General features: G+C 49.8%; 1 protein-coding gene across 1 annotated transcript in view; it reads left to right on the top strand.

Moving 5' to 3' along the window:
- The window catches only part of top2a (DNA topoisomerase II alpha), a 32,497-nt gene that overhangs the window by 917 nt on the left and 6,260 nt on the right, over positions 1-25,320 (top strand). Inside the window, exons 2-30 of the mRNA XM_061224635.1 lie at positions 997-1,137; positions 1,442-1,532; positions 2,358-2,421; positions 3,010-3,155; positions 3,715-3,812; positions 5,000-5,212; positions 5,525-5,698; positions 6,262-6,363; positions 7,365-7,502; positions 7,624-7,762; positions 7,901-8,058; positions 8,224-8,349; positions 8,436-8,546; positions 10,379-10,484; positions 11,051-11,160; positions 11,538-11,630; positions 12,930-13,044; positions 14,191-14,312; positions 15,282-15,430; positions 16,398-16,629; positions 16,999-17,133; positions 18,290-18,490; positions 18,807-19,002; positions 19,378-19,469; positions 19,765-19,914; positions 22,799-22,882; positions 23,477-23,701; positions 24,489-24,615; positions 24,967-25,113. Coding sequence (XP_061080619.1) covers positions 997-1,137; positions 1,442-1,532; positions 2,358-2,421; positions 3,010-3,155; positions 3,715-3,812; positions 5,000-5,212; positions 5,525-5,698; positions 6,262-6,363; positions 7,365-7,502; positions 7,624-7,762; positions 7,901-8,058; positions 8,224-8,349; positions 8,436-8,546; positions 10,379-10,484; positions 11,051-11,160; positions 11,538-11,630; positions 12,930-13,044; positions 14,191-14,312; positions 15,282-15,430; positions 16,398-16,629; positions 16,999-17,133; positions 18,290-18,490; positions 18,807-19,002; positions 19,378-19,469; positions 19,765-19,914; positions 22,799-22,882; positions 23,477-23,701; positions 24,489-24,615; positions 24,967-25,113 — 3,985 coding nt within the window. The remainder of the gene's footprint in view (positions 1-996; positions 1,138-1,441; positions 1,533-2,357; positions 2,422-3,009; positions 3,156-3,714; positions 3,813-4,999; positions 5,213-5,524; positions 5,699-6,261; positions 6,364-7,364; positions 7,503-7,623; positions 7,763-7,900; positions 8,059-8,223; positions 8,350-8,435; positions 8,547-10,378; positions 10,485-11,050; positions 11,161-11,537; positions 11,631-12,929; positions 13,045-14,190; positions 14,313-15,281; positions 15,431-16,397; positions 16,630-16,998; positions 17,134-18,289; positions 18,491-18,806; positions 19,003-19,377; positions 19,470-19,764; positions 19,915-22,798; positions 22,883-23,476; positions 23,702-24,488; positions 24,616-24,966; positions 25,114-25,320) is intronic.

Raw genomic sequence — 25,320 nt, 5'->3', positions numbered from 1 at the left:
TGTTCGTGCTTGCCGCACCCACTAGCTCTAACATCTGCTAGTGGACAGTAGGTGTTATCGAATATAGTTGCAACACTTTTTGCATTGCCACAAAAATTGTTTGGTATATCTACATCAGATGTGTCTTACTTGCATTTGCCTGCCAACCTATTTTCACAATATGTGTACAATGACAAGGAGTGCTTTTGTTACCATTGTCATGCCAGGGGCAACTGTAAACTGTAGGTAGCTGGCTACTCAAACTAGCCTTGCTCCATCCTTCAGTTCAACTAATCCTGTGAAAATTGCACCTTAACGTACATTGGCAGGCTGTGAAAGGTTTAACATGTTATAATTTTCAAACACTGGAATAAACCAGATTTGAAGTTTAGCACTACAGGACTTGTTATATTCTACTGCATTTCTCAACCAACCTGATTTGTCTGGCTGTGAGTGCAGTTGTACCACTGTTACCTCTGTATCCAACTAAGCAACTTGCACATTCTTGCCTTCACAAAAAGGTTAAAGGTTGTGATGCAAATGAGATGTATCTTGTTTGAACTTTACGCATTCTCCCCTAGAATTAATGAAGTTTGACCAAAAATGCATTTGCTCTTAAGTGAACCCCACCTCCAAAAAGAAAATGAACCCCAAAATGGCTGGTAAATATTTTGATTGGTTAAATGCAGGGGGGAATGATTCCAGTATTATCGAGGTAATGGCAAAATATTGATGTATTCTCCTGGTGTTTGTAAAGCAGCTGTTCATAAGCATCTGGAGAACTGTACATATGCATAAATGGAAAGCTATATTAGTGTTATAGTTATATTAGTGTTTAATATTGATTGGCCTGCTGGGCTGGAGACTAACGTTTTGTTCACTGGCCACAGCTGCTGGTGCAGCTCCATGCGGCTCGATATTTACAATAGAACAAAGAGGCTGGTGGAGCAGGCGGCTGCAGATGAGATTTAGGGGCGGGTGGCTGGTGCTAATTGTGCCTCCTGGGCTGGGATTCAGGCGCTGTTTGAGAACAAGGTGGTGAGCAAGGGCCAGGATGAGCGCATGTCGGTGGAGAGGATCTACCAGAAGAAGACACAGCTGGAGCACATCCTGCTCCGGCCCGACACCTACATCGGCTCCGTGGAGCCCCTCACGCAGGTGGGCCTGCACTGCACACAGGGGGGCTGTGCCCCTCGGCCACAGGCCTCACGTGCTTCACATCTACCCTGCTGCTCAATTCACAGCCATCACACATCACTAAGCAATTGCCCTTGAGTAAGCATACTGATGTCTCAGGTTGCGCGTGTGTGTTTCTGCGGCTTGCAGTTTACCCTGGCCGCTACGCCCATCCATCACCCAATAAGCTCTGAGGAGATCACACCGTGGCTTGCGTCCTGGAGGAACCCCTTACATTTAAAATGTTTTATTATTATAAGGTGGATCACTGTTTTTCCTTTTACAGCAAATGTGGGTTTTTGATGAGGAACTGGGGATGAACTGCCGAGACGTGACGTTCGTCCCAGGGCTCTATAAGATCTTTGATGAGATCCTTGGTGAGTGCTGCGTGCTCACTGTGGCGCTGTTCTCCTGCACAGGCAACCCTTTCAACAGCAGCTTCTCTGGAATATGTTTTCAAGAAAGTGTTGTGGGACTCAACTCAACTTGTCACATCAGCATTTAGCCTGATTTTTACTCGTCACACAACCCTTGCAAAGTCTCACCATAATTCACATTTATTCTTTGGCTAAGGTCTGTGATGATGATTCTGTCAATTTGCCAAACAGCTGATGTTGACTTTTTTGAAAACATGACTTTTCTGGCCGTCCAATCAACACTGCAGCCCAGTATGACTGTGTCTGTGACATAGCGAAATTGTACAGGTGTCGTACTAGACTTTTTTCAGTTAAAAATGTGTTTTTGTCATATGTCCTTTGTAGCAAGGGGTTTAAATCAGTCATTTAGACCAGTTTATAGTCCAGCATATATCACTTGACTGAAATTGCAATGTTCATGAATATTCATTTGTGTGCCTGACATAGACTGATAATACTGAAAGTATAAACGCAATATAAGCCACATAACCTAGAACTTCTATTGCACGTCACCGGCCGCAGCTACACTGCTGGCCTGTGATCGGGGCTGTAAAAAGAAGCATAGTTAGGTGTAGTGTTGTGAAAGAGCGTTGCTTTGGACAGCTCTGCGCACTGCTCCACAGTTGCGGTTCATCTGGAACATGCTGAAGTGGTTTAGCATCCATAGCTCCCGTTGAGCTGATCCCTCCTATGGCTGCGGAGCTGCATCAGTAGGTTTCAGTCTGAGGAGGGGGAGTTTGGGAAGGCATTGGTATACTAAATCCTGCTGAATTTGTGTGTCTCCAGTGAACGCTGCAGATAACAAGCAGAGGGACACGACCATGTCCTGCATCCGGGTGAACATCGACTCGTGAGTGTCTGGGCGGGGGGGGAGGGGGGCGGTTGTGGGCTGTGTGAGGGTCTGTGCTGGGGGGTCCCCCAGTGAGCGTCTGACAGGATGTGATGTAAGGTAACAGAATTCAGTTGGTGCTGCTCGGAGCTCAGACAGGATGTGATGCAAGGTAACAGAATTCAGTTGGTGCTGCTCGGAGCTCAGACAGGATGTGATGCAAGGTAACAGAATTCAGTTGGTGCTGCTCGGAGCTCAGACAGGATGTGATGCAAGGTAACAGAATTGAGTTGGTGCTGCTCGGAGCTCCTACAGGATGTGATGCAAGGTAACAGAATTGAGTTGGTGCTGCTCGGAGCTCAGACAGGATGTGATGTAAGGTAACAGAATTGAGTTGGTGCTGCTCGGAGCTCAGACAGGATGTGATGTAAGGTAACAGAATTGAGTTGGTGCTGCTCGGAGCTCAGACAGGATGTGATGTAAGGTAACAGAATTGAGTTGGTGCTGCTCGGAGCTCAGACAGGATGTGATGTAAGGTAACAGAATTGAGTTGGTACTGCTCGGAGCTCTGACAGGATGTGATGTAAAGCTTGCTCTTGCTCTGCACAGGGAGAACAACACCATCAGTGTGTGGAACAATGGGAAGGGCATCCCCGTGGTGGAGCACAAGGTGGAGAAGGTGTTTGTGCCCGCCCTCATTTTTGGCCAGCTCCTCACCTCCAGTAACTATGACGACGACGAGAAGAAGGTCACCGGTGAGACAGACGAGACCCAGCCTTACACCCCAGAGCCCAGGGCGCCCAGAGCCTGTTCTGGCACTGACTGACAAAGCCTGCTTTTAGCATTTCTGCTTACTTAATGCTAAGTCATATTTTATGTGCTCCCTGTTTATAATTGGATCTCCTGGTGTACAAGTCTGTACTGGCTGTTAATGTCCCGATCTAAATGTTTGTTTATTTATTTATTTATTTCAAATTTTCTGGGACGCTAATCACCTTTTAGATCTCTCGTTGTCTTTGATGGGATTGGGATTGTCTCTGTTAGGTGTGAGTGGGGTTGTCTCTGATGGGATTGTCTCTGTTAGGTGTGAGTGGGATTGTCTCTGATGGGATTTGGATTGTCTCTGTTAGGTGTGAGTGGGGTTGTCTCTGATGGGATTGGGATCGTCTCTGTTAGGTGTGAGTGGGGTTGTCTTTGATGGGATTGGGATTGTCTCTGTTAGGTGTGAGTGGGGTTGTCTCTGATGGGATTGGGATCGTCTCTGTTAGGTGTGAGTGGGGTTGTCTTTGATGGGATTGGGATTGTCTCTGTTAGGTGGGCGCAACGGCTTTGGAGCCAAATTGTGCAATATCTTCAGCACCAAGTTCACTGTGGAAACGGCCTGCAAGGAATCCAGGAAGTCCTTCAAGCAGGTAGGTGGGCTGCATTTCTCTTAGCTATTGACTACATTTACATTTTACATTTTAGTCATTTGGCAGACGCTTTTAATCCAAAGCGATTTACAAGTGCATAGGTTCTACCATAAGTCAGAGCATCACATCCAGAAACTAGCAAAATACACAGGAAATGCTGTTCTAAACATAGTTGTCATCGGAAGTGCTTTTTTATTTTTTTATTTTTTTTGGGGGGGGGGGGGGTTAGACAAGGATAGGGATATCAGAAAGGAGGGGCAGGGGAAATCAGGAGGGAGGACTAAGGTAGAGTTTGAAAAGGTGGGTTTTGAGTGCGTCGAAATAGTGGGAGGGATTCTGCTGTTCTGACAGTGGTAGGCAAGTCATTCCACCACTGAGGAACCAGAACGGAAAACAGGCGTGAACGTGCAGCTCGACCGCCAGGTGCACGTAGAGAGGGAACCGTAAGGCGACCAGAGCTGGCAGACCGGAGTGGTCTAGCTGGGGAGTAGGGAGTGATCAGGGATTGTATGTAAGGTGGGGCAGTCCCCTTAGCAGCCTGAAATGCCAACACTAGGGCCTTGAAACGGACTAATGTGTTTGGTCTGAAATCTGATTGTAGGTTTACACCTATGAACAAATTGTGAGATGGCATAGGCTTATACTAGTGGACCAGAAATGTGCTGTTTATGTGGCACATAGTCTGGGGACCTGCTGTGGTGGTAGGCATAGCAACAACACATCCCACACATAATGACCTGGAACTAAATGCAGCTGCTACTTCCAACGTCATTCCTCTCCAGTTCATTTGTCCCACTGAAGAGACCTTCCATTTGTCATTTTAACTATAGGTGCGCGCAGTCATATCAAAACTACAGCCACAAGAGCCTGTTTTTCTGTTTCCTAAAGTGCTGTGTAATGCATGCACGGATGCATATGGATAACCGATAAGATGTAGATGTCTACTCGTCTGCTGTGGGCAGCTCGCAAATCATGCATTGATAACGGCCAGTTGAACTATGCCTATGTTGATTGGTCGATGTACTTCCAGGTGTCTTGTGGGTATCCACCACTTGCCATCACGGTGTGCAGTATTGCCAGCTCCTTTTATGATTGGTGGAGCTGCTCTCTGCTTTCTAGCAGAAGGGGTGTGTGTGTTACGGGCCCCTGGTGTTGTGAGCGCTCACGGCCCCCTCCTGTTCCTGCAGACCTGGTACGACAACATGGGGCGCGCGGGCGAGGCCAAGATCAAGCCCTTCAGCGGGGAGGAGTTCACCTGCATCACCTTCCAGCCCGACCTGTCCAAGTTCAAGATGCAGAGCCTGGACTCCGACACGGTGGCGCTCATGGCCCGCCGCGCCTACGACATCGCCGGGTCCTCCAAGGGCGTCAGGGTCTTCCTCAACGGCAAGAGGCTGCCGGTGGGTACAGGGGGAGGACTGCTCAGATTAGTGAAAATGCTCTGTGAACAGAGGCAGCATGGGGGGCGGGGAACAGCTCAGATTAATTAATTCAGTTTGCTCACGTTCTAACTGGTCACTCATCATAAGATTCATCTGAATTCATTTTCTTTTTTTCAAAGGCTTTTAACTTGAACTAACACGCATATTAGTTTAAAAAAGCAATGAAGAAATGGTTAGAAACTTGAAATCTTTGGCCAAACTGAATGATCTTGCATTGAATTGAATTGTGGAAATTGTGCCCAAGCGTCCGCCGTGCTGTCCCCCGCCCAGGTGTCGGACTTCCGCAGCTATGTGGAACTGTACCTGAAGGACCGTGTGGATGAGCTGGGGGCTCCTCTGACCGTGGTCCATGATATTGTGAACCCCCGCTGGGAGGTCTGCCTCACCATGAGCGAAAAGGGCTTCCAGCAAGTCAGCTTTGTCAACAGCATCGCCACCACCAAGGTAGCCAATCACACTGCTCTCATCCACCAAGGTAGACAATCACACGGCTCGCCACCACCAAGGTAGCCAATCACACGGCTCGCCACCACCAAGGTAGCCAATCACACGGCTCGCCACCACCAAGGTAGCCAATCACACGGCTCGCCACCACCAAGGTAGCCAATCACACGGCTCGCCACCACCAAGGTAGCCAATCACACGGCTCGCCACCACCAAGGTAGCCAATCACACGGCTCGCATCCACCAAGGTAGCCAATCACACGGCTCGCATCCACCAAGGTAGCCAATCACACGGCTCGCATCCACCAAGGTAGCCAATCACACGGCTCGCATCCACCAAGGTAGCCAATCACACGGCTCGCATCCACCAAGGTAGCCAATCACACGACTCGCATCCAGCTGTGCTTGCTTCAGCTATGCGTAAACATCGCATCTGGTGTAAAGCAGTGTACATCATGTCTCTCTCATCTCTCTCTCTCTCTCTCTCTCTCTCTCTCTCTCTCTCTCTCTCTCTCTCTCTCTCTCTCTCTCTCTCTCTCTCTCTCTCTCTCTCTCTCTCTCAGGGTGGACGGCACATGGACTATGTGGTGGACCAGGTGGTGTCGAAGTTGATCGATGTGGTAAAGAAGAAGAACAAGGCTGGGATGGTTGTGAAGCCCTTTCAGGTCTGAACCCCTGCCTCATACCACAGCATGGAAAACTAACCCTCCACCTAGGCAAATACGCCATTCTGATTGGCCGAGACGTGTCTCATGGGTGGCGATTAATTTTGTATAACTGTAATCTTGTTCATGAGAACAAATCTTTTTGTGGGACTGGCTGCAAGGAGACGTGCCAGCCGATTTTGACAGCTACAGTACGGAATGCTGCGTCTTTCTGTGCTTCATTTAAACGGTACGGAATGCTGCGGTCTTTCTGTGCTTCATTTAAACAGTACGGAATGCTGCGGTCTTTCTGTGCTTCATTTAAACAGTACGGAATGCTGTGGTCTTTCTGTGCTTCATTTAAACAGTACGGAATGCTGTGGTCTTTCTGTGCTTCATTTAAACAGTACGGAATGCTGTGGTCTTTCTGTGCTTCATTTAAACAGTACGGAATGCTGTGGTCTTTCTGTGCTTCATTTAAACAGTACGGAATGCTGCGGTCTTTCTGTGCTTCATTTAAACAGTACGGAATGCTGCGGTCTTTCTGTGCTTCATTTAAACAGTACGGAATGCTGCGGTCTTTCTGTGCTTCATTTAAACAGTACGGAATGCTGCGGTCTTTCTGTGCTTCATTTAAACAGTACGGAATGCTGTGGTCTTTCTGTGCTTCATTTAAACAGTACGGAATGCTGTGGTCTTTCTGTGCTTCATTAAAAGATGGGAAGGGCCAAGCTCTGGAATGCAGCGTCACATTGCTATAAATTCACATTATTTTGTCAGCTAACTTTAGGTAATAGCCTACGCTAGCCGGCTGTGATGGATCAATACTACACAGAACACTGCCAGCTCATGACTGGTCAGAGTGCTATGCAAATGAAACGGACACCTACTCTACCCCCCTTCAGGGAATTTATTTGATTTGCACCAAAATGACGTTGCAAATCAAATAAATTCATACCATGTTGTTCAGATGTGCCATTTTAGTATAAAATGTAATTAAGTATTTATACCCTCCTTCACAGGTGAAGAGCCACCTGTGGGTATTTGTGAACTGCCTGATTGAGAACCCTACCTTTGACTCCCAGACCAAGGAAAACATGACCCTGCAGCACAAGAACTTCGGTTCCAGCTGCCTGCTTGGTGAAAAGTTCATCAAGAGTGTGAGTGCCCCCCCCCCCCCCCCCCCACAACCACTGCTGCACCTAATAAAACTTATGATCACAAAAAATCCACAGTCCCCCCCCCCCCCCCCCCCCCTCACTGATGTCTCGCCCCCTCTAGGCTATGAAATGTGGGGTGGTGGAGAGCATCTTGAACTGGGTCAAGTTCAAGACCCAGAACCAGCTCAACAAAAAGTGCTCTGCAGTCAAACACACCAAGATCAAGGGCGTGCCCAAACTGGACGATGCCAACGACGCAGGTAAGCCCCGCCCACGGAGGAACAGCCAATCAGGAGTTGCGTGTCACAGGACACGGCTGGGGAAAGCTCAGCTGTGTGTTTCAGGCTCCTTCAGGTGGGCCGTTGTGTTCTGTCCTGATGCCCCCTCTCCACCCACAGGGGGTAAAAACTCCAGCTCCTGCACCCTCATTCTCACTGAGGGGGACTCGGCCAAAACGCTGGCTGTGTCGGGGCTGGGCGTGGTGGGCCGAGACCGCTACGGAGTGTTCCCCCTGCGTGGGAAAATGCTCAACGTCCGGGAGGCCTCTCACAAACAGGTCAACCCCTCCTGCCCCACGCGTCATCTTACTACTCATTCACACTGAAAAAGAAGTACAGCCTTTACAATGTTAAATGTGTATAGCATTCAGTATACCTTGTGCTGCACCCTGAGGTTTCCCCTCATGCTGTATGAGGACACTCACTGGCTTCCTGCTCTGCAGATCATGGAGAACGCGGAGATCAACAACATCATCAAGATCCTGGGCTTGCAGTACAAGAAGAACTACAGCGACCCAGAGTCCCTCAGGAGCCTGCGCTATGGCAAGCTCATGATCATGACTGACCAGGTCTGTGATCTACGATGGCCATCAGCGTGCAGCAGCCTGCTGAGAGCCAGCCATGGCTGATGTGTTTGTCTCCCTCTTGTGGACAGGATCAAGATGGCTCCCACATCAAAGGGCTGCTCATCAACTTCATCCACCACAACTGGCCCTCCCTGCTGCGGCACCACTTTCTGGAGGAGTTCATCACTCCCATCATCAAGGTGTGTGTGTGTGTGTGTGTGTGTGTGTGTGTGTGTGTGTGTGTGTGTGTGTGTGTGTGTGTGTGTGTGTGTGTGTGTGTGTGTGTGTGTGTGTGTGACAACCTCACCTATGGGCCGCATTTGCTCTGGGGGGCCCCTGGGAGAGAGCCAGGTCCCAGGCTAAGCCCTCTGCGTGTCTGGCCTAGGCCCGCGCTGACAACAGCCGCAGGCCCTGGATAAATGCACAGGAGGGCAAGGAGACCTGGCGCTCTGTCTGTGTGTGTGGGGGATTCTCAGCGCAGACAGACTGGAGCAGGCGGGTGTTCAGTTAGGGGTGCAGGTGTGTGTGTGTGTGTTCAGTTAGGGGTGCAGGTGTGTGTGTGTTCAGTTAGGGGTGCAGGTGTGTGTGTTCAGTTAGGGGTGCAGGTGTGTGTGTTCAGTTAGGGGTGCAGGTGTGTGTGTGTGTGTTCAGTTAGGGGTGCAGGTGTGTGTGTGTGTTCAGTTAGGGGTGCAGGTGTGTGTGTGTGTGTGTTCAGTTAGAGGTGCAGGTGTGTGTGTGTGTGTGTTCAGTTAGGGGTGCAGGTATGTGTGTGTGTTCAGTTAGGGGTGCAGGTGTGTGTGTGTTCAGTTAGGGGTGCAGGTGTTGTCGTGTCTAGGAAACGACAGAGTCCAAATCTTCAATTTGTCGAAAAACATCTTCGTGAGGGAAAAGACGACACCAGGCAGCAAGATCTTCAGGAAAATCAGACTTTATTAGCACACGTGCATAAAGCCGGATCAGCTTTCCAGAACTGAACCCCGACTGGCATTTGTACACCCATTTTATACACAGTTACTCCACCTACAACTCCTCCTCAAACCTCATTCTGGCAAATCACCCACACTTTTCTTATCGTAACTCCTCCCAACGCTCCTCCCACAACGTCATTGTGGCAAATTGCCAACGGTCCTTATGCTCTGCCAACTCTGTACAAAGTTCAGGGCATTCTGCCAACTACGTGTCCTCACTTCACCCCGCACCTGCTCTTGGCAAACTACCAGACCTCATAAAGTTCTGGATGCCCTCCCTCTAACACGTCATCCATACACGTCACTCTGTATCTTTCGCTTTTATAAGACAAACTAAGCAGCAGTAATCATTGAAAATATACAGACAAACGAAACATTTCATTAATATTCACTTCTAATATACTTTTCTAATATACAGACATACTAAACATTTGATTAATTATTCTCTTCTAAGGGAATAAATGTAAGTAGCATTCTTTGCTCTCATTTCAACAGTTTTCACTGTGGTTTCTTGCGTTTTCATAAGCTCAGCTATAATTAATGTTCTAGGTCAAATAGATACACTTCTGGCATAAAACTTCGAGAGTCCCGGAGAAATCAGCTATACAGTCATATCTTGCTCTGCCCGTGTCCTTGACAGTTTGGTCTACACAGTTCAAGACAGCCCCCCCCCCTGCCAGCTGGCTGGGCTCACTGTGTAATCCTAGCACAATTTAGCAGTTAATCAGTTTGAAACTATACAGGGTACATATCATACTTTAATACAGATATATTGATAAACTTTTAGCACACATCGTCGAGAGTTTTGGAGGAACCAGCCTGCTCACTAAGGCGGAGTCTGATTTTGACTTGTGATTGGTTATCATGCTTTTAGGAGGGAGATCTTTCGTTCTGTGAATTTTCCCCTACAGTGTGTGTGTGTGTGTGTGTGTGTTCAGTTAGGGGTGCAGGTGTGTGTGTGTGTTCAGTTAGAGGTGCAGGTGTGTGTGTGTGTGTGTGTGTGTTCAGTTAGGGGTGCAGGTGTGTGGATCCTCCAGTCAGATTCCCCTGCCCTGTCTCCTCAGGTCTCTCACAAGAAGCAGGAGCAGGCCTTCTACAGCATCCCGGAGTTCAACCAGTGGAGAGACAACCAGCCCAACTACAAATCATGGAAGATCAAGTACTACAAAGGTTTGTCCCAGAACCCTGTGGTAGTGCCGTCGGCCAAGTAAGCAGTCTCCCTGTCGTGTTCCTCACACACCCAAACGCTTTACGTGAAGTTATCTTAGTGATGCTGCCTCTATAATGGTGGCTATAGCAACCGCCCACATGACTCTGTCTGCCCGAAAGGCTCGTTTAAGGTGTGATAGTCTAACCGTATATGGGCCTTCATGTGCGTACTGCCCTTGTTAATGCATCTGTAAGCATTCTGTGCGTACTGCCCTTATTAAGCCTTCAAGGTGTACTTCGAGGATTGTGTTGTGTAGTGTTGACACAGCACCAATATTATGTTTTAATCTGTCTTGGATAATGTATCGAGGCAGTTGTTTGAGTTTTTGGCCAATGTTACTGTTTGAATTTTCTAAACTGTACTTTCCCCCTTTGCAATGCGCTGTACTGTATTGAGCAAACTGCCATGCTTAAATAACCGGGCTGAGATGTCCTGTGCCTCGGTGCATTAGTGCGTGGGTGAGGATGGCCCGGCTCTCAGGCCTGCGTACAGCTGTGCTTACCCACCACTCCCTCTCCCTGGGCAGGTCTGGGCACCAGCACATCGAAGGAGGCCAAGGAGTACTTCTCCGATATGCCACGTCATCGCATCCCCTTCAAATACGGCGGGGCAGAGGATGACGAGGCCATTACCCTGGTGAGCTGGTGTCTCTGCCCCAAAACATTACACAAATTAGTCTTCTAAGGAGGTCGCCAACATTTTGGGAAATATGTTTTTTTTTTTTTTTACCCAGGTGGTCCATTTAATTTTCATTTTTGTGCATTCACCGTTTCAATTTCCATGTTAGCATAACGTGTTAGACCTGTAAGGTGTATTTCTTCCCTTTTGAAGGAGGTAGGCTACTGAATCCTGTAGGCTTTAAGCTAAGCTAGCACATTATGGTAACATGGTAACCCAGCCAGTGAATGCTCAAAAATGTCTGAGGAAGTTGCAGAAAAAAGGTGTACATTTTCCTTTAACGGGGTAACAAACCTTTTAACAGCTTTTTTGGTGTGACTGTGTTCACCCTGCAGGCCTTCAGTAAGAAGAAGATTGAGGAGAGGAAGGAGTGGCTGACTAACTTCATGGTCAATCGCCGCCAGCGGAGAGAGCACAACCTGCCGGAGGTGAGGCGACCTTCGACCCTGCCCTCTGACCCCTGCCCGCTGGCCTCACCCACACTTAAGCCTGATTTATACTTCGGGGAGGATCGGCCTGAGTTTAACTGTCTCCAGGGCTGCGGCACAGCGAGGGCCCATCCACTTCAGGGTTTCGCCTAGATAAAGTTTTGATCAGACATTTGTATATGCCTGGTCTATTTGTGCTACATGTTGCAGCGTAAAATTAAGTGTTTAAGCATACAAATTGACTTTAAGAGGCTGTATACATAGGCTCTGGTTTATTTATCATGGTGTTCCGTAGATTCTGCCAATGTTTTTTTTTTTTTTTCTTCTGGTAGTAAATGAACATGAAAATGTGAACTTTGACAATGTACATTTCCAGAAACTGTAGAGACAGGAGTGAACCTTAAACCTAACCCTAACCCCAACCCCAACCCCAACCGAGCCTCAGTGCACTGGAAATGTTGAAGCCTGAACTAAGATATGAACCATTGCCCTTCAGCTTGTTTGATTTCATGAAGCAGAATGTTTATCGTTTACATTATTTGACTTAGTTAATTTGTGCACATTAGGCTATTCTTATTGTCAGTGAGAAATGTAATGTCTGACTGGAAGCTCAGCTCCGTGGCAGGATTCTGAGCCCTGGCCGGTACAGCTGCTGTAACACTGCTGTTACAATCCACAGCCTACAAAATCATTTTTAAGTGTTTGGCGTTATTGTTCATTGTCTATTCTGTTAAAAAAATGTACAAGGAAAAGCTGATTGTCCTGGTGGAGAAACTCGGCCTATATATGACCCACATAACCGGCTTAAAACAACGTTAAACGTACAACAACGTTAACATTAAAAAACATGCTATGTGGAGTGCCGTTGTCATTACTATTTGCCATTAAGTTCTTGAAATTGTGCCAACCTAACATCAAAACATAGTTGCTACAGTAATTACTTTGGTTTATGTAGCCTTCACAAACCATTTGGGGTGTCCTGTAGTGTAATGCTTAAGGTACATGACTGGGAGACGCAAGGTCGGTGGTTCGATCCCACGTCAAGCCACAATTACATCCGCACTGGGTTGGGCCCTTGAGCAAGGCCCTTAACCCTGCATTGATCCAGGGGAGGATTGTCTCCTGCTTAGTCTAATCGACTGTACGTCACTCTGGATAAGAGCGTCTGCCAAATGCCAATAATGTCATGTAATCTAAATTTGCTACATAGTACTGTCATAAAAATAAAGGAAATCCAACATGCTGCAAACGCACTGCAGCTGTTCCCCATGTGGACTAACACCCTCTCCTCCACTGCAGGATTACCTCTACGGCCCGTCCACCAGGTTCCTCTCTTACAACGACTTTGTCAACAAAGAGCTGGTGCAGTACTCCAACTCTGACAACGAGCGGTCCCTTCCCTGCCTGGTGGACGGTGAGCATCTGGCCGTTACTGTGGAGGGAGGATTGTGTTTATAATGCATGCAGTCGGGAGGTTGTTATTGTGCTGTGAGGATTGTGTTTATAATGCATACAGTCGGGAGGTTGTTATTGTGCTGTGAGGATTGTGTTTATAATGCATACAGTCGGGAGGTTGTCATTGTGCAGTGAGGATTGTGTTTATAATGCGTACAGTCGGGAGGTTGTTATTGTGCTGTGAGGATTGTGTTTATAATGCATGCAGTCGGGAGGTTGTTATTGTGCTGTGAGGATTGTGTTTATAATGCATGCAGTCGGGAGGTTGTTATTGTGCTGTGAGGATTGTGTTTATAATGCATGCGGTCGGGAGGTTGCCATTGTGCAGTGAGGGTTGTGTTTATAATGCATACAGTCGGGAGGTTGTCATTGTGCAGTGAGGATTGTGTTTATAATGCATGCAGTCGGGAGGTTGTTATTGTGCTGTGAGGATTGTGTTTATAATGCATGCAGTCGGGAGGTTGTCATTGTGCAGTGAGGATTGTGTTTATAATGCATGCAGTCGGGAGGTTGTTATTGGGATGAAGATTTTATTTATGCGTGTTGTGGTGGGCGAAATGGCCATCGTGGTATAACATTGTTTTCTTGTAAGTGCAGTAACAACTATCTCCTGCATGAGGTGTTAGATTTCTTAATGATGCAGGAGCACCTGTTTACTGAGCCTAAGTGAAATATTTCCAGGGAAAAAAATGTCACTTGTATCTTTTCAATGTTGAGAAGGGCCATACTGTTTCCATGTAGTAGATAACATGACTACAAGGATAAAGAGCGAACATGTAAGTGATACAAGTGATGTTTTTTCTCCCCTGGAAGCATTTGACTGAAGTTTGGAGATGTTACTGTATCTAGTCTGATTAAAGAAGAGACGAAACCTGCCAGAGGTGGTTCCTATTACGCTAAAGAAACTATTCGATGTACCACAATGGCTATATCGCACAGCCCTAATGTGTATAGTCAGGAACTTGTTATTGTAGAAAGAGGATTGTATTTGTGTGTAGAAAGCTACTCTTGTCCATTGTTCCGCTTTGATTTTGGTTATTATTATTATTATTATTATTACAGTGGGTCCAATGGGTTAATGTGTGAAATGGTGGCCTCTCCTCAGGACTGAAGCCTGGCCAGAGGAAGGTGCTGTTCTGCTGCTTCAAGAGGAACGATAAGAGGGAGGTGAAGGTGGCCCAGCTGGCTGGCTCTGTTGCAGAGATGTCTGCCTATCACCATGGAGAGGTGAGCTTTCCTCCTATCGCCATGGAGTGGTGAGCTGCCCCTTTCTTCACAGTACAGATGCACATGCAGCTGTACTCCGGGATACAGAGTGGAATACACTCTGACAGAATTATGCCCCCCTCATCTAACTATTAATTGCTGAAATGTGAATTGCGAATTCTAATTGTATATGATCAAATATTGTAGAAATGTGTAGGTGGCTACTGGTGGGGCTCAGAAGACCCATCAGGCCCCTGTCCAAATTATACTCCGGACCCCCCTCCCCTTCAATAACAGTACCCACATTCACGCACACAGTGCACATGTAATAGCCATTCAGAGCCTCAGACAAAGCGCAGGGATAAGTGCTAGCCAGTCCTCCAAATAGATGCCAGTAATGTTACTAACAGATAGACTCTTTCTGACTAACAATGGCAATGGTGAAAGCATAAACGCTGCTCATTTAAAAGGACATCCAGCACCACTTGCACTCTGCAAATTATCCACAAAACTCTAGAGGTCCAAACTCATAACTATATATTGAAAGTACTGATAACCCACAAAGTCTTTGGTCCCATTCTGTTCTTTAAGTTTTTTCAAAGTACAGTTACAAACAGATAAATATGCAGGTAATAGAAGCATTTTTCTTTTTAGCATGAGCAAATATCGTCTCCCTCTTCGTCAATACGACTCTGCAGTCTTGTCCCCGACACGCGGCTCCTGTGCGACCGCGATGCCCCTTCCACGTGATCTTCTAGATTGAGGCGGTGGCAGCGGGGCCGGTCGGTGGCTGGCTGGCCGTTAGCTGGCCTGTGGGCTCGCTGCTGGCTGCTGATGCTGGGAGAGCGTGTCACATGCCAGGCCTCGCCCTGCTGTCTCTCACACCCAGAGCATGGATGGATGTAGAGTATGCAGTTCAGAGAGGATGGGGATGAATCTGTGACTACAGGATGTTCACCCTGAACCCTGTTGTGTCTCTCTCTCCCTCAGATTTCTCTCATGATGACCATCGTCGGCCTGGCGCAGAACTTCGTGGGCAGCAATAACCTGAACCTGCTGCAGCCACAGGGGCAGTTCGGCACCCGGCTCCACGGCGGGAAGGACTCGGCCAGCCCGAGATACATCTTCACCATGCTCAGGTCAGCTCTCTCAAACCGCCCAACCGCTAACCTGCCCCGTACCATGCTCTCTCAAACCGCCCAACCGCTAACCTGCCCCGTACCATGCTCTCTCAAACCGCCCAACAGCTAACCTGCCCCGTACCATGCTCTCTCAAACCGCCCAACCGCTAACCTGCCCCGTACCATGCTCTCTCAAACCGCCCAACCGCTAACCTGCCCCGTACCATGCTCAGATCAGCAGAGTGTGTGAGAGTGTGTGTGAGAGTGTGTGTGAGAGTGTGTGTGAGAGTGTGTGTGAGAGTGTGTGTGAGAGTGTGTGTGAGAGTGTGTGTGAGAGTGTGTGTGAGAGTGTGTGTGAGAGTGTGTGTGAGAGTGTGTGTGAGAGTGTGTGTGAGAGTGTGTGTGAGAGTGTGTGTGAGAGTGTGTGTGAGAGTGTGTGAGAGAGTGTGTGAGAGAGTGTGTGAGAGAGAGTGTGAGAGAGTGTGTGAGAGAGTGTGTGAGAGAGTGTGTGAGAGAGTGTGTGAGAGAGTGTGTGAGAGAGTGTGTGAGAGAGCGTGTGAGAGAGCGTGTGAGAGAGCGTGTGAGAGAGCGTGTGAGAGAGCGTGTGAGAGAGCGTGTGAGAGAGCGTGTGAGAGAGCGTGTGAGAGAGCGTGTGAGAGAGCGTGTGAGAGAGCGTGTGAGAGAGCGTGTGAGAGAGCGTGTGAGAGAGCGTGTGTGAGAGCGTGTGTGAGAGAGTGTGTGAGAGCGTGTGTGTGAGAGAGTGTGTGAGAGAGCGTGTGAGAGAGCGTGTGAGAGAGCGTGTGAGAGAGCGTGTGAGAGAGCGTGTGAGAGAGCGTGTGAGAGAGCGTGTGAGAGAGCGTGTGTGAGAGCGTGTGTGTGAGAGCGTGTGTGTGAGTTAGTGTGTGAGAGAGCGTAGAATGGTAAATGGACCATTTATGTTGCGCTTTTATCCAAAGCGCTTTACAGTTTGTGCCCCTCCCCCCAGCTCTCTCACCAGATTGTTGTTCCCGCCCGTGGATGATAACCTGCTGCGGTATAACTATGACGATAACCTGCGCGTGGAGCCCGAGTGGTACATCCCCATCCTGCCCATGGTGCTGGTCAACGGCGCCGATGGCATCGGCACGGGCTGGGCCAGCCGCCTCCCCAACTTCGACGTGCGTGAGATCGTCCACAACCTGCTGCGGATGCTGGACGGAGAGGAGCCCCTGCCCATGGTGAGGACTCCAGTGTCACAGCCGTAAAGGCCAAGGGCCTTATACCTTTCAGCCAGTCAAAATAGCTGCTACAGTATTGTTTTGATCCCCTATTGAAACCTTACTAAATTCTCTCCATTTGTCCAACCAAGGCCAAAACCCCTGGGAATTGTGATTGAGCCACTTCACATTGGGCTGGGAACAGGCTAGACACCTGGGTTCAAATAGCATTTATTTATAAAATGATTATTGTTTGCTTCTATTTTGGGCCCTTCAGCCATTTCCTTATATTTTGCTGTAATTTCTGAACACCTAGAACACCTGTGCTAAAATAGGAAAATAAAGTTAAATCACTTTAGGAAGCTGTAACTCCTGCCTTTCATCCAATAGCTTCCAAACTACAAGAACTTCAAGGGAACCATCGAGCAGGTGCTGAACAACCAATACCTGGTCAGTGGAGAGGTGGCCATCATCAACTCCACCACCATTGAGATCTCCGAGCTGCCCGTTAAAACCTGGACACAGGTCTGCCACCGCCAAGCAGCCACTATGCTTCAGTCTCTCTCTGTCCTTCTCTCTGTCCTTCTCTCTCTGTCCGTCTCTCTGCCTCTCTCTCTGTCCGTCTCTCTCTGTCCGTCTCTCTCTGCCTCTCTCTCTCTCTCTGTCCGTCTCTCTCTCTCTCTCTCTCTGCCTCTCTCCCTCTCTTGCTCTGTCAGTCTCTCTCTCCCTCTCTCTCTCTCTCTCTCTCTCTCTCTGTCCGTCTCTCTCTCTCTGCCTCTCTCCCTCTCTCTCTCTCTCTGTCCGTCTCTCTCTCTCTGCCTCTCTCCCTCTCTCTCTGTCCGTCTATCTCCCTCTCTGTCCGTCTATCTCCCTCTCTCTGTCCGTCTATCTCCCTCTCTCTGTCCGTCTATCTCCCTCTCTCTGTCCGTCTCTCTCCCTCTCTCTGTCCGTCTCTCTCTCTCTCTCTCTGTCCGTCTCTCTCTCTCTCTCTGTCCGTCTCTCTCTCTCTCTGTCCGTCTCTCTCTCTCTCTCTCTGTCCGTCTCTCTCTCTCTCTCTCTCTGTCCGTCTCTCTCTCTCTCTCTCTGTCCGTCTCTCTCTCTCTCTCTCTGTCCGTCTCTCTCTGTCCTCTCTCTGTCCTCTCTCTCTCTCTCTCTCTCCCTCTCTGTCCGTCTCTGTCCTTCTCTCTCCCTCTCTCTGTCCTTCTCTCTCCATCTCTCTTTCTCTGTCCGTCTGTTGGATAAAAAGTTATTGCATTATGTATGTAATAACTTTTTATCGATACAGGCGCCACTATCATGCGTGGATTGTCAAAGTGAATTCCAAAATATTGCTATATGGATATTTTGAGCTCAGCCCGAGTAGTTACTGTGATTATCTCCTGTGATTATTACTGTGATTATCTCCCATGCAGGAGGCTCACCTGTTCCTTTTCCTCTTTGCTTCGCTCAGTTAAAGAATAAAACAATAAAAATGATACAATAACAAATTTTATTGTTCACCTCAGTCCAGGGGGTTTGGGGGAAAGCATTCTTAATAGTTAATTGGAGCAACTCTCGGTTTAGAGGGGGGAACGGAGTTCGCCCCCGTAGTAACATCAAGCAAAACGGGGCTGTCTGCCCTCCGGGTGCATCAAGCCCCAGACACTCACGCTGCCCCTCCTGCCCTTCCTCGTCTCTGCAGTCCTATAAGGAGAACGTTCTGGAAGTGATGCTGAACGGCACAGAGAAGGTTCCGGCGCTCATCACCGACTATAAGGAGTACCACACGGACGCCACGGTGCGCTTCGTGGTGACGATGACCGAGGAGCGTCTGTGCGAGGCCGAGGCGGCCGGCCTGCACAAGGTGTTCAAGCTGCAGAACACGCTCACCTGCAACTCCATGGTAACGCATCCGCCCGTCAAAACTGCTCATACTCTACGCAATGAACACAAACGCAGACCCACCACATGTCGCTAGCTTTGTTCATCAACCATACGTATTCATTTGGAGCAGTATTTATTCATTTGGAGCTGTTTGTTGAACAGTATTTAGTGCCTGAAATGGAAACGGCTCTTGCGTTGCTCCTTGCATCGTTGGTGGCCTCGCAGCTCCTTGCGTTCCTTGCATAGAGTAGGTAACTGGCCTGCTCACACTAGTGGGGACAGGAACGCTGCAATGCGAGTGCTCCGTAAGGGATGATGGCGCTTGCTGTCTGCAGGTGCTGTTTGACCACGCGGGCGGACTGAAGAAGTATGAGCTGGTGCAGGACATCCTGAAGGACTTCTTTGCGCTGAGGATGAAGTACTACGTCCTGCGCAAGGAGTGGCTGGTGGGCATGCTGGGGGCCGAGAGCGCTAAACTCAGCAACCAGGCCCGCTTCATCCTGGAGAAGATCGAGGGCACCCTGGTGATCGGTGAGTCCCCCTACTGCCCCGGGCGACGCCCCTACTGTCCCAAGCATTCAAAAGTTTAGGGTTAGGGTTTTTTAATTAAAATGGAGATCTTGTAAGCTCATTGGGATAGGGGGGGTCCATAGTTTTTTTTCTTTTTTTCATTTAAATAGCTTGGTACTACCTGCCATATTTAAAAATGCATGGGATCTATTCCTACGTAAGTTTCACCGCATGCAGTACCATGTAGTTCCAATGGAGGGAAGAAGGGTGAAACTGATGTGGGATTAAATTCCATGCATTTTTAAACATGGCGGGTTTCCAGTATGCCTGAGGAGGTGATATAGTTTCCTGGATGGTAACTGGACATCTCGTTTGGCGATTTCTTCCTCCACACAGAAAACAAGCCCAAGAAGGAGCTGATCCGCATGCTGCAGGACATGGGATTCGATTCGGACCCTGTGAAGGCCTGGAAGAAGGCGCAGGAGAAGGTGAGGCCTTCTCGTAGTCCCCCTCATCTCCCCTTCCCTGACACAAGGGAAGACACAAGGGAAGAGCTTAAGTCTCCTTACTTCAGTCTGTGTTCTGCTGACCTGGGGATGGACATTACAGTAGTTTTTAATGTAATGGAACAACAGCTGCATGGATCTTATCATGGCTACACCAGGGTTTGAACCAAAAACCTTCAGGTCCCTGTGCAGCGCCATAGCCACCGGTCTACAGGCTGCCCGGGTTTGCGTCTACACGTGAGGGTGGGAAATCAAGTGTCGGGCCTCTCTGTTCCAGGCGGAGGAGATGGACAATGCAACGGAGGGAGAGGAGGGAGAGGAAGAGGGAGACAACACGGGCCCGGACTACAACTACCTGCTGAGCATGCCCATGTGGTACCTGACCAAGGAGAAGAAGGACGAGCTGTGCAAGCAGAGAGATGCCAAGGTCAGAGCGCCGCTCTTTTGTAGTCAGAACAGGACATTGTTTATTTGACAGACGCTCTTATCCAGAGTTCTTATCCAATGAGTTGAAGCAGTCTGGCGGCAGACACCGGAAGTTGCAGCAGTAGGGACAGTTCCATTGCATGGATCAGGAGCTGGGTGGTGTACATGAAAAATACATGCCCGGGTCACCGCTGCAATGTTCTCAGACAGCCTGTTGTCCGTCACCACACCGTAGTTAATGGCCCTGGGGGATGTGGTCACTGTGGATCCCATAGCGAAATCGAAAAATCATTGACGTGAGAGGTTGGAGCTGGGATGAAGATCAGCTCCATTTTACCTGGGTTGAGCCTAAGGTTGTCTCAGGCAGGTGGAGATACGGGTGCCTCAGGCAGGTGGAGATACGGGTGTCTCAGGCAGGTGGAGATACGGGTGCCTCAGGCAGGTGGAGATACGGGTGTCTCAGGCAGGCGGAGATACGGGTGTCTCAGGCAGGCGGAGATACGGGTGTCTCAGGCAGGCGGAGATACGGGGGCCTCAGGCAGGTGGAGATACGGGTGTCTCAGGCAGGTGGAGATACGGGTGTCTCAGGCAGGTGGAGATACGGGTGCCTCAGGCAGGTGGAGATACGGGTGTCTCAGGCAGGTGGAGATACGGGTGTCTCAGGCAGGTGGAGATACGGGTGTCTCAGGCAGGTGGAGATACGGGTGTCTCAGGCAGGTGGAGATACGGGTGCCTCAGGCAGGTGGAGATACGGGTGTCTCAGGCAGGTGGAGATACGGGTGTCTCAGGCAGGTGGAGATACGGGTGTCTCAGGCAGGTGGAGATACGGGTGCCTCAGGCAGGTGGAGATACGGGTTGAGACCTGTGTGTCAGATGGGGGGGAAAGGCGAGTTGGGTGTCATCAGCATAACAGTGGTATGACATGCCATGATAAGAGAACACAGCCGAGGGATCTGATGTAGATGGATAAGAGGAGGGGACCGAGGACTGAGCCCTGGGGAACTCCTGTAACAAGGGGCTGGGAGGAGCGAGAGGACAGGGCGGACTTATTCCAGTGTACGGCTGTGCCACAGATCCCTGTGGCTGCCAGGGAGGATAGGAGGATGGAGTGGTTGACAGTGCTGAAGGCTGCTGAGAGGTCAAGTAGGATCAGGACAGGAGAGGAACGTTATCCTTGCCCTGCCCTGGACCTTATGCCACCTCAGGCTCCTGTAAACGTTTGTGACGCAACAAAATTTGGTTTCGTGTTTGTGCTTTTGCATGTTTGATATTGCTGCTGTATAGGAGTAGCGGGCGGTAGGAGTAGCGTAATGGCATAGGATCCACTCAGTTCCATGGAACATGAGCAGTTTGACCTTGGAGGACTGGACTTTATATAGACTGAGTGGCTGATCCTGCTTTATAGAGACTGAGTGGCTGTTCCTGCTTTATAGAGTCTGAGAGGCTGATCCTGCTTTATAGAGTCTGAATGGCCGATCCTGCTTTATAGAGTCTGAGTGGCCGATCCTGCTTTATAGAGTCTGAGTGGCCGATCCTGCTTTATAGAGTCTGAGTGGCCGATCCTGCTTTATAGAGTCTGAGTGGCCGATCCTGCTTTATAGAGTCTGAGTGGCCGATCCTGCTTCATAGAGTCTGAGTGGCCGATCCTGCTTCATAGAGTCTGAGTGGCCGATCCTGCTTCATAGAGTCTGAGTGGCCGATCCTGCTTCATAGAGTCTGAGTGGCCGATCCTGCTTCATAGAGTCTGAGTGGCTGATCCTGCTTCATAGAGTCTGAGTGGCTGATCCTGCTTCATAGAGTCTGAGTGGCTGATCCTGCTTCATAGAGTCTGAGTGGCTGATCCTGCTTCATAGAGTCTGAGTGGCTGATCCTGCTTCATAGAGTCTGAGTGGCTGATCCTGCTTCATAGAGTCTGAGTGGCTGATCCTGCTTCATAGAGTCTGAGTGGCTGATCCTGCTTCATAGAGTCTGAGTGGCTGATCCTGCTTCATAGAGTCTGAGTGGCTGATCCTGCTTCATAGAGTCTGAGTGGCTGATCCTGCTTCATAGAGTCTGAGTGGCTGATCCTGCTTCATAGAGTCTGAGTGGCTGATCCTGCTTCATAGAGTCTGAGTGGCTGATCCTGCTTCATAGAGTCTGAGTGGCTGATCCTGCTTCATAGAGTCTGAGTGGCTGATCCTGCTTCATAGAGACTGAGTGGCTGATCCTGCTTCATAGAGACTGAGTGGCTGATCCTGCTTCATAGAGTCTGAGTGGCTGATCCTGCTTCATAGAGACTGAGTGGCTGATCCTGCTTCATAGAGTCTGAGTGGCTGATCCTGCTTCATAGAGTCTGAGTGGCTGATCCTGCTTCATAGAGACTGAGTGGCTGATCCTGCTTCATAGAGACTGAGTGGCTGATCCTGCTTCATAGAGTCTGAGTGGCTGATCCTGCTTCATAGAGACTGAGTGGCTGATCCTGCTTCATAGAGTCTGAGTGGCTGATCCTGCTTCATAGAGACTGAGTGGCTGATCCTGCTTCATAGAGTCTGAGTGGCTGATCCTGCTTCATAGAGACTGAGTGGCTGATCCTGCTTCATAGAGACTGAGTGGCTGATCCTGCTTCATAGAGACTGAGTGGCTGATCCTGCTTCATAGAGTCTGAGTGGCTGATCCTGCTTCATAGAGACTGAGTGGCTGATCCCGCTTCATAGAGACTGAGTGGCTGATCTTTATAGACTGCACTGGGTTATGCACCGTTTACACTTACCAAGCACTTTATTAGCCTCATTACTTATTATTTTTTATTATTACACCTACTTATTAATGCCATTATCCAATCAGCCAATTCTGAGTGTATTGTATACAGACAATATGTTAATCCCTCCATGCTTGCATCTCTGCAGCTGACCGAGCTGAATACCCTGAAGATCAGATTGCCTGCCGACTTGTGGAAGGAGGATCTGGCCGCATTCACCACGGAACTAGAGGTGAGCCAGGGACTGTAATGGTAAACCCACTGTTTTTAGAATTGCCTCATTCACACACTCATTCACTCACTCACTCACTCACTCACTCACTCACTCACCAACAGTGACTGTCTTGCTTGTTGGCAGCGGTTGGGGGTTGGGTGTCTTGCTCAGGGACACTTTAGCACAACCTAGTAGCACAACAGAGCAGGCGGCCTCATCTCCTTAGCTAATGTGGGCAGAGTGTAAGCGGTTAAGCGGCACAGCTCCCCAGAGTGTCGCGGCTGTGCTCTGGCCCCGGCTGTGCTCTGGCCCCGGCTGTGCTCTGGCCCCGGCTGTGCTCTGGCCCCGGCTGTGCTCTGGCCCCGGCTGTGCTCTGGCCCCGGCTGTGCTCTGGCCCCGGCTGTGCTCTGGCCCCGGCTGTGCTCTGGCCCCGGCTGTGCTCTGGCCCCGGCTGTGCTCTGGCCCCGGCTGTGCTCTGGCCCCGGCTGTGCCCTGGCCCCGGCTGTGCTCTGGCCCCGGCTGTGCTCTGGCCCCGGCTGTGCTCTGGCCCCGGCTGTGCTCTGGCCCCGGCCCTGGCTGTGTGTGACGTGGCTGTGCTCTGGCCCTGGCTAGCGCGTGGAGCAGCAGGAGCGGGAGGACGTGTCGGCGCCAGTGGTGGTGAAGGGGGTGAAGGGCAAGGCGGGGCGTGGCCGGGTGGTGAAGATGAAGGAGGAGACCATGCCCACGCCCCAGGGCCGCCGCGTCGTCCCCCGTGTCACCAGCGCCATGAAGGCTGAGGCCAACCGCAAGGCTGGCAACGCAGGAGGGAAAGCCCCCGGCAGGGCCAAGAGAGTCAAGGTGGGTCCCCCGCACCGCATGTCATTTTATACTTTCCATTTAGTCTTCTAATGTAATGTCTCTTCATATCCCTCAATTAAAATAATGTATGTATACTTTTTTAGGTTCTAACATAAGCCAAACCTTAGGTTTCCAAACCTCTCCCGCACAATGATTAAATATTTATTCTGTATAGCTGTCCTCAATTGTACATTTGTACTTAAAAACATATACTGTATCCGGGAGCACTGCTCCTGGGTCAGTTCTAGCATCACAAGCTACTTGGGGAATTTTAAGCTAATCCTTCTCCATTGAATGAGTCGTACATACATCTTATGTAAATGGTAAATGGCTGCCATTATATAGCGCCTTTATCTAAAGCAATTGATGCTTCTCATTCTCACACACACACTCACACACCAACAGTAATTGGCTGCCATGCAAGGCACCAACCAGCCTGTCAGGAGCATTTTTGGGGTTAGGTGTCTTACTCAGGGACACTTCGACACAGCCCGGGCAAGGGATCGAACCGGCAACCCTCCGATTGCCAGACAACTGCTCTTACCACCTGAGCCAATGTCACCCCACATTACATTACATTACATTACATTAATGGCATTTGGCACACGCTCTTATCCAGAGCGACGTACAGTTTATTCAGACTAAGCAGGTGACGATCCTCCCCTGGAGCAATGCAGGGTTAAGGCTGGCTGTGCAGATCTTATTCTGGGTACACTGGGCACAGAACCACCAACCTTGCTGCTCCCAGTCATGTACCTTAACCACTACACTCTGTGTTTGTGTTCAGAGTGAGGAGGATGTTGTGGCCATGAAGATCTCCTTCGATGAGGACAGTGGGTCGAATGAAAACGTGCCGGAGAAGAGCCTGGCTGTCCGGCTGGCTAAGGGCAAAAAGGTCCAAAGCAAAGAGAAAGGTACCACACTAAGCATACCGCTAAACACTCGACCCCACGTACCGCTAAAGACACGACCCCACGCCCCGCTAGGGACAGGACCCCACGCCCCGCTAGGGACAGGACCCCACGCCCCGCTAGGGACAGGACCCCACGCCCCGCTAGAGACGCGACCCCACGCCCCGCTAGAGACGCGACCCCACGCCCCGCTAGGGACGCGACCCCACGCCCCGCTAGGGACGCGACCCCACGCCCCGCTAGGGACGCGACCCCACGCCCCGCTAAGTGAGCAGTGAGCTGCAGTTACTCAGCCGTTTTTTAATGTAATTTAACTGCCCTGCTGGAATCACAATTTAGCACATTCTTGCGCAGCGGCGAGGAGCGGGAAGCAGACCACCCTGCAGTTCCAGCCGCTGAAGAAGACGAGCCCGTGGTCTGATGGCGACTCTGACAGCGATGATGTTGTGGATTTGAACGTCAAAGTGCCTCCCAGAGAGAAGCCGCAACGCAGCACCAGAGGTGAGAGTCCAACACTCTTTACAGTTCTGCCACACACAGTGGAGACAGGATGAAGTGTGGGGTTTACAGTTCTGCCACACACAGTGGAGACAGGATGAAGTGTGGGGTTTACAGTTCTGCCACACACAGTGGAGACAGGATGAAGTGTGGGGTTTACAGTTCTGCCACACACAGTGGAGACAGGATGAAGTGTGGGGTTTACAGTTC

Source organism: Conger conger, chromosome 16 (genome assembly GCF_963514075.1).
Source record: "Conger conger chromosome 16, fConCon1.1, whole genome shotgun sequence".
Classification (NCBI taxonomy): Eukaryota; Metazoa; Chordata; class Actinopteri; order Anguilliformes; family Congridae; genus Conger; species Conger conger.
Note: the sequence above shows the minus strand (reverse complement) of the source record. Positions and strands in the feature narration are given on the sequence as shown.